The following is a 9,164-nucleotide window of genomic DNA, read 5'->3' as shown; positions in this document are numbered from 1 at the left end:
TATTAAAAACAAAAAAAAAAAACATTCTAATTCCTAAGAAATGATTCAAGCAAATTTTTTTAAAAATTCTTAAGTGTTATATATAGGTGTACATGTAGAAACAGTACATATAAAAATGATAAATATTGAACAAAAAGTTGTTGGACTGAAATCAAAAAAAGTTTAAATGTAGTAATAAATTCTTTAAAAAGATGAATATAGTAAATTATTACCAGTAAACGTATATGTAATATTAATGAAACCATTAAATATTTCAGGTTGACAGTAATAGGAATAAAGTGCTTTTACAACTTTGAAAAAAGAATTTTAAATCGATGTGCGATATAAAGTCGATCAAAATTTTCAATAAACAGGATGTAAATAAAGGCTGAAATTTACTAAATTTTACTTAAAAAACATCTTTCATCTGATGGACAAAGCATAAAACAAATAAATAGAACAGCTAAGGGAAAATATAAAGTAAACTCAATATAATTCATTAATATACTGACCCACCACTATGCTAATTTAATATTAAATGAAATATAAACCCCAAAACACACTAAATAGATAAGTTAAACTTACCATATTAATTCCAAGAATCAATTTTTGTGGGATCCCGGATCTTCAATCATTATTAAATTCTATATTTAAAAACATATTTATTTATAATTTTGTTAATTTATTGAAATTTTCTTCTTTTTTGAAATTTATTATGGGCAAATATGCAAATTCTGCTGTTCGGTACTGAAATGATGTTAATATTTAAAAGGTTGTATATGTCACATAACTTTGGCTAGCTAGTTCACATGGATTTCTGTTTTGTTTTTATTATCGATTTTAATTTAATTTTATTAAATGACTTTTTTATATACATGCAATTTTTAATTTTAATTTCTGTTTTGATTTTAAAATGGTAAAGAATCTTTTAACAATTTTAAATCTTATGTAAAGTATAGGATTTTTAATTTAAATTTTAATATGTAATTTTAGAGGAATATGATTCTCAAAAGGATTGATTTTAGAAAAATAATAAATAAATAAATAAATAAATATATATATATATATATATATATATATATATATATATAGGAATTTATGAATTTAAATTTAGGATAACAAAAGAAGTTTTCAGATAACACTGTTTGGTAAAAATAGTTAAGTTTATTACAACAAATTCACTAGCATCCAAAACTGCATTTCCTGTAACAATTAAACATTATTTTCAGCTGCACTGTATGGCATGAATTAGGAAAAAAAGAAATTGAAGATTGCATACAGACCTACACACATGAAGTAGGTATGTTGTTGTAAGATAAAACTTATAAAAACATGTCTACAATTAAAAGAAAAAAAAAAAATTTTTTACATTATGGATTTTTTTAGGTAGCATTAGTGAATTGTTGAGTGTAATCATTGAATATGCTACAATGGACTAAAAACTTCATATGCAATGCAACTAAAATCAGTTGCTACAAAATGCCTAGACAGCACTAGAAAGGCTTCCTCAGCTCATTTATAAGTTGTGGACAGTTATTTTCCCAGTTAGATATATGCATTACTAAGTAATTAAAAATTATTGTTTCAGTTGAACAAATTTATAACTAGAATTTTTACTACATTTTTAAAATTTACTACAGAATTAATAAATCAACAACATGCTTTAACAAGCACTAGTCAGCCAGAGGGTTTCTGAAATGTATGGTAAAATACTGTATAATAAAGATAAATTAATATTTTTAATCTTAAACATAAAACTAAAACGCATTTAGATAAAAGTAAATAAAATAAAATTAGTACTTCAGGATATCAAGTAGTCAATATCTTTGAAATAATATTAATAAAAAAAAAAAATAATAATAAAGGACCTGGAGTCCTTTATGTAATGTCCTTAATGTAATTACACAAGATAATCTACTAATAAGTAATACATACAATAATCATTTTCCTTATTTATCAACAGGAACAATTTTTATCTTTACAGTAACTAGAATCATGATCACTGTTGCTTTTTAGAATTATGGTCAACATCATCATCATCATTGTCATTTTTATTATCATCATTATCAGTTTTATCTTTTTGTTCTAATTTATTATTACCATCATTACCGTTATCATCATTATCATCATCATTCTCATCATTATTTTTTTGAGGTAACAATTCTGTGGTCGATAAATTTTCAAAAGATGACACGGAAACATTTGATGATGATAATTCTGGTTCAGAATCTGTTGATGGGGTTATCTTACCGTGATCTGATTTTGAATTCATTATTAATTCTAAATCTTTATCGGATTCTGATTGATTGGAACTTGTCGTCTGGGATTGATCATCAGTAATTTCCTCTGTCCGTTCAGAAATACTACCGAGAGTTTCAGCAATAGCTTTAAATTCAATTTCATCAGGTGTTGAAGAATCTGTGATTTCAGTCGGCTGTGATTGTGATTCTTCAATTTCTAACTGTGATGTGGGTGATGTCGGAGGTGATGTTGACTTTGTCAACCAAGGAGTTAATAAATGATGTAATGTTAAAATAACAAATGCTGATGTCAATAAAGGACTGAGTCTGTATAAAGATATAGGTGCAAATAGTAGTGTACAACATGCCAAAATAAACATAACTGTGCTTAATTCATCGTAGTATGCTCTGAAAAATAATTAAATCAGATACTTTAGAGAAAATAAAAATCAAATCATAAAATGATAAACGTAAATGATTAATCAAAACTAGTTTAAACATTAATATTATTATTAAATAATCATTCACCATTTATTGTCAAACAAATCAAAGATACAACAGCAAATAAATTAATAACATCAAAACTTGATTCCCAAAGTAAACCTATATAGAAAAAAAGCTGACAACACAATTATAGGACTTTTTCATCATGTGGCTTTTCTGATGGACAGCTTACACACAACTTATTTAAAATATTTATAATTTCATTTAAATATAGTATTTTTTGTACAGCTGTATGTCAGTGCTACGTTAGCGCTCCTTGTGGTGACAGAAGGTACTATGACGCAGTATAGTATATCCACTTAGCCATAAGTTTAAAGCATTTTCTGGGTGGGGGTATGATTTTGAAAAAGTTTTTTTACAAATATTATTTTTTAATTGTCAACAAACATGCCCACGAAGAATAAGAGCAAAATCTTGATATCCTAAGAGTGACCTTGCTCTACAGCCTCATCCCATTGACTTTTAAGTTGAAAATCAATGCCCCATATACAGAAGTAATCTGACCAAGTTTGGTCAAAACTGATCCATTAGTTCTGGAGATATAAAGTGCAAGACACTGAACAACACACATACGTACATACAAACATCCGGAAAATTTCCATCCTGTAGTTTGGGTTCTTTATGTAGCTAAATGTTAAGATCCGGTGAGAACTGCATATGCCCAAATTGGACTGATTACAATACTTTCTCGCCTATAACTATACTGCTTCTATAGGAGTAGAGTAAAGTAAAACAAAAAAAAAAAGAAGAAAAGAATGAGTCATAGGTTGCTTGTGCTCAACACAAGAGTTCTGATTACAAATTCGCTATTTTATTTGAAAAAAAAAAGCTCTGCACTACATCTAACTCAGATGAGAAAAGGGAATGTAAACCAGCAAAGTAATTAAAAAAAAATACTATGACTGTAAATAATTTCTCATGTGGCTACTTACTAAATTCCTTCATCATGAATAAGAAAGTGCAAGTAGTTATAAGAATAATTTAATTACAAAAAAAAATTAAATTCCAAAGGGGTGGACCTCTGATATCCTTGATGTTTCTTCTAGAGGGCATTTTTAGAAAGATAAAAGTCAAACTAACAAAATATATACATTGTAATATGAAACATGTAAAAGCCATTTTACTAAACCCTTATCCTATTCTTTTTATTTGTTTTATGCACATTCTTAGTACAATTTACAAGTACAATGTGATTCAGGAGCAAGGGAAATAATTTATGAACTGATTCTAGAACTTAAAATAAGGAAAAACATGAAAAATGTATGAATATATATATGTATATCTGAAAATGCTTTGTTATTGAGTTACAGCTAGTGAAAACGTTTGCCTGGATTTCAGTTCCCATAGAGAAATTAAGTCATGCTGAAATTTTTAAGGCTTTATATAAAGAGGTAAACTTGACAATTTCTTATGTTTTTTGACTTCAAGAATCAAAAAAAAGGTCCCAGAACTAATCTCCTACAGTTTTCATGATATCCAAAGTAAAACAGAAAAGTTTTGGTGGCAAAAAAAATTCTTTTTTTATGTATGAAGTACAACAACTTTGTTAAATGATTGATAAGGTGTACATTTTTTGAGAATCAAGTTATGTAGTGTTTTTGTGTCTGTTGTACTCTTAAACTGTACCTACATTTTTCCAATTGAATTTGATTTAAAAAAAGTGAAATTCCATTTTAATTCTTTGTTTAGACAAATGTTGCTTCACTTCACTCGTGCAGAATATGCTGATATAAATTTTGTGTATGGCTTTTGCAATATAACTGCTCCATCTGCGGCAGAAGAATACAGACATAGGTCTCCTGGAAACTAGTTCAAACCACAAAGTATTTTGTAGAATTTTAATAATCTTTGTGAGAACGGTATACATCCCAGCAATCATATTTCAGCTGAACGTCAACCAGTATATGAAAGTGATGAAAGGGAAAATTCTTCAAGTAGTACAGCTTAGTCCTACAATGAGCAACCAAGAATTTCTGAAAGACTCAACATTTTACAAAGTACAGTATGGAGGACATTACATCGGACTATGTCCTTATATGTTCAGAAAGTTCAACACCACCAGCTTGGTGAACATACCAGATGACTTCAGTTTAGAAAAATGGGCTAATAATTACCACTTAATCTGTTCATACTATTTTCAGATGAAGCTACTTCTACCCAAAATGGCATAATCTAAATGCAGAATTCACATCAGTGTTCTGAAGAAAAATCGCATGCTGTACTTGAATCAAATTTCCAGCAACAATTTTTGGTGAACATTTGGTGTGGCATGATCAGCAACCAATTAATAGGCACTTTCATATTAGAATTAGAATGTGTCACAGGGAGAAATTATTGGAACTTTTAAACAATGGATTTCTTAATGTGCTTGAAAATTTCTTACGTACGAAACGAATTGACACATGCTATCAACTTGATGGAGTACAAACACATTTCACAAATGAATTAAGACAATTCTTGGATGAAAAGCTTATATAAGATATTTATATTTTTGGAGTTTGCTATTTTAGTAAAATTTACTGGTAAATGGATTGGATATAGAGGGCCAGCCAGTAAATTGGCCACCTAGATCACCCAACCTTACTCCCTTTGATTATTGTTGATGGGGATGAATAAAATTTGAAGTATATAAGCAAAAAATAGACACACATGAAGAAGTGATTGCTCGCATTCTCAATGCTGCTGCCCTCATCAAGTTATGTGACAGTTACAGAAGTTAACAGTTGTTGAAAAACTAACAGTTTTTTAACATTTTCTGTTAAGTCTAGCTTTTAATAATAAAAGCTGATTTTTTCTTGCTTTTCATAGACCTTATTATATCAATTTTCTCAGAATTAATTCTCTACATGTTTTAATAATAAAATTTATTAATTTATTAGTCATTTAACAAAGTTATTGTACTTCAAACCTAAAAAATGTGTTTTTTCATCACCAAATTTTATGTTTGTTATGAAAACTTCAGGAGATACAGTTCTGGGACCTGTTTTATTTGATTTTCAACTCAAAAAACATAAGAAACCATCAATTGTATCCCTTAACCTAAATTCTCAGTATGATCACATTTCACTGTGCTGAACTGAAAGTTGAACAACATTTTTCAGTAGCAGTAACTTGATAACCAAGCGTTTTCTTACACCCTTATGAACTTTATTCCTTATTTCAAGCTCTAAAATAAGTTCCCAAATTATTTCTCTTTTCTCATGAATTACTCTGTGTATTAATATTGAATCAGCCCACTTCACTAGAACACTTGTTATCACAATACATTTTTTTTCAAAACCACTGACCCTATAAAACCACCCCATACAAACCTGATGACAGATTTTGAAGTGGCCATTGATCAGAAAAACTCTTCCAGTCAATTATTTCAAAATTAATGGAACTTACATAAAAGTCTCATGCAAAGCTTGTAGATCTTTTGCAGTTAAAATAAAAAGTTTATAATCAGCTTTGAGTCAAACAGGGGTCTGAGAGAGCATATTGATTTAAGCATTAGATAAATGAAGTGAATGCTGAATTTAACATAATGTTAGAACAGCTGAACTGTGTAATTCAACAGTTGAACGAGTGGTCACTGTTATGGATTCGGTTTTATGTTGCTCATTCTGTATATTAGAATGTAGTGTCTGTTGAATTATTCTATGTGAATTTCATTGATTTCTATATTGTTTCAAGTTATATGTTGTCAACTAATAAGAACATAAATAAAAATAACTTCTACAATGAAAAATCTGTAACCATATGCATTTACAGTCAGGAGTTGGCAATGTGTAATCAAACATATATTTTCACCAACTGAGATATTTTACAACCGAAATCCTATAAAAATCTGTCTAAGGCAAAGCCAGTAAGTATAACTTGATCGCTATTACATACTGTGTTAATAATAAATTAAAAATTTTACTTACAAATCAGTCTTTGGATGTTCACCCTGCCATAACACAGCAGCACACACACTTAATATCACAGCACTATGTATAGCCGGATCTGGCTCTAGTTTACTATTGTATCTAAATTAAGAAAACATCAAGAAATTGTCATTAACGTAAAATATTAATTTTGTTACATTACACAATAATAAAACATATATCTTATGTCAGTCACATAGGGAAAGTTCCCATTCCACTGAGTCACAACAGAGAAACAGATATACAAGGTCTGTAAATAAAGTAAGGAGACTGGTTCAGAAAAACTTTTTATTTACAATCAAATTATACATGGACTCTATTATCTTTGAAATAGTTCCCTTGGGAAGCCATGCAGTGCTTCAAACGATTTTCCCGGTCTTCATAGCAGTGTTGGAACTCAGAAACCAGAATATCCTTCAGATGATCGATTACATTTTTTTTTAATGTTTTCTACTGTTCCAAAATGGTGTTCTTTGAGGTGTTTTTTTTAAGTTGGGAACAGGGAAAAGTCACAGGGACTCAAGTCAGATGAATAAGGAGGTTGAAGAACTAAAAGGAAAGGAAAGGTGGTTGGTGGCTGGTCTCACGCAGGCAACTCTTTTCCGCAGTCTTTCAAGAATTTCTCGATAAACATATTGATTTACAGTCTGTCCAGTAGGCAAAAACTCCTTACAAACAGTGCTATTACTATGAAAAAACAAATTAGCATGGTTTTGATTTGCTCATTTTTTTCATTTTTAGATAATGATGAGTTTGAAGTGTGCCACTCCTTGCTTTGGTGTTTTCTTTCTGGGTCGTACTCAAATATCCAAGATTCATCACCAGTAAGAACATGTTTTAGAAAATTAGGATCAGTTTTCAATTCATCCTAGAAAACTGCAGCACATTTCCACCCTGTTGTTTTTGTGTTCAACAGTGAGGTTTTTTGGGACCAATTTTGCATAAACTTTTTTCATGTCCAATTCGTTTGTCAAAATTTGATGAATTGTGGTGTGGTTCAGATTCAATTGTTCTGTAATGATTCTGGCAGTTAATCACCAGTTGAACAGTATCAAGTCTCTGATTCACTCAACATTGTCGTCACTTTTTGACTTAACAGTCTACCAGAGTGTGGATCGTCCACAACTGATTCCTGACCATCTATCTGAAAATGCTTTAAACCATCTAAAAACTTTGGCTCATGACAGAGTGTCATCTCCATACACCCTTTTCAATTCTGAAAAAGTTTCAGTAGCATTCTCACATAGTTTAACAAAACTTGACTGCAAAACAAAAACTCGTTTCACGAAAAGTTTCTTTATGTCTCACATGGTGACAATAGACTAAAAAAATTGCATTTATGGTTTGATTTGGCTCATATTCAGAATATATATTAGTTACATAAAAAGAGATATTTTTGTGAAAAATGGAAAACAGAAAAATAGGGAAAAAGTGAAGAAAAGAAAGGGGAAAAAGGAAAATAGAGAAAGGTTAAATTTTAAGAAGTTCTGTAATGTTCAGTTTTTTTTTTTTGTTTATCAAACTTCCATTTCTGTTCATTTAATCTATATATATATATATATATATATATACTCAAATCTAGCAATGGCGAAGCATTGCCAGGTCAGCTAGTTTCTATAAAAATTGATAGTACATCCGAAAATTTGCTGAGTCAAAAAACTTTAGTTAATTTGTGTGTACTCCTAATAAGTTTTAAATGCATAACTACTATTATACGAGGGTTATTTTTTTTTCAAGGTTCGATCGGTCACGAAATTAAAATCAGAGTGAAAATAAAAAATTTTTATTTGTAACAAGTACCTACATAGTTACCCTATTTCTTTACATAGTCGCCACTCCGATTTAGACATCTGTCGTAGAGTGGTACCAACTTTCCAATACCCTCGTCGTAGAACGGAGCTGCCTATGTTTTCAGCCATGTTTCTACGCTGGTCTGCAGCTCAATGTCTGTGCCAAAATTTTGTCCTCCTAGCCAGCATTTCATGTGAGCAAAGAAGTGAAAATCAAATGGAGCCAAGTCCGGGCTGTATGGTGGGTGATCAAACACTTCCCAATGAAAACGCTGCAGGAGCTTCTTTGTTACAGCTGCAGTGTGCGGCCGAGCACTGTCATGGAGAAAGACAATGCCTAATGACAACATTCCTCACCACTTATTCTGAAATGCCCTTCATAGACGTTGAAGAGTCACGCAGTATGAGGCTGCAGTGATGGTCGTGCCATGTTCCATGAATTCCACTAAGAGAACTCCATTCCGGTCCCAGAACACAGTAGCCATACACTTTCTGTTGGAGAAGGTTTGCTTGAACTTCTTTGGTTTACTGGGAGAATGAGAATGCATCCACTGTTTGGATTGTTCTTTTATTTCTTCAGTTTCGAAATGGTCCTACGTCTCGTCAATTTTGTTCAAAAAATCTTCTCCTTCATTGTGGTAGCGCTGGAGAAATGTTAGGGAGGCGTCTATTCTCATTGTTTTGTGATGGTCGGACAGCATCTTGGGAACCCATCTTGCACACAGTTTGCAGTACTGAAGTCA

At 30.7% G+C, this 9,164-nt stretch overlaps 1 protein-coding gene across 2 annotated transcripts in view; it reads right to left on the bottom strand.

Moving 5' to 3' along the window:
* Window positions 1-1,080: 1,080 nt before the first annotated feature.
* PGAP1 (GPI inositol-deacylase) overlaps window positions 1,081-9,164 on the bottom strand; it is a 92,251-nt gene continuing 84,167 nt past the window's right edge. For both annotated transcript variants that reach the window (XM_075375244.1, XM_075375245.1), the window contains 2 exons: window positions 6,632-6,733; window positions 1,081-2,627 (listed from right to left, as the gene is read on the bottom strand). In XM_075375244.1, coding sequence (XP_075231359.1) covers window positions 1,979-2,627; window positions 6,632-6,733 — 751 coding nt within the window. In that variant the 3' untranslated portion in view covers window positions 1,081-1,978. The remainder of the gene's footprint in view (window positions 2,628-6,631; window positions 6,734-9,164) is intronic.

This window comes from Lycorma delicatula, chromosome 9 (genome assembly GCF_047948215.1).
Source record: "Lycorma delicatula isolate Av1 chromosome 9, ASM4794821v1, whole genome shotgun sequence".
Lineage (NCBI taxonomy): Eukaryota > Metazoa > Arthropoda > Insecta > Hemiptera > Fulgoridae > Lycorma > Lycorma delicatula.
This window is presented reverse-complemented; position numbering and strand designations above follow the sequence as displayed.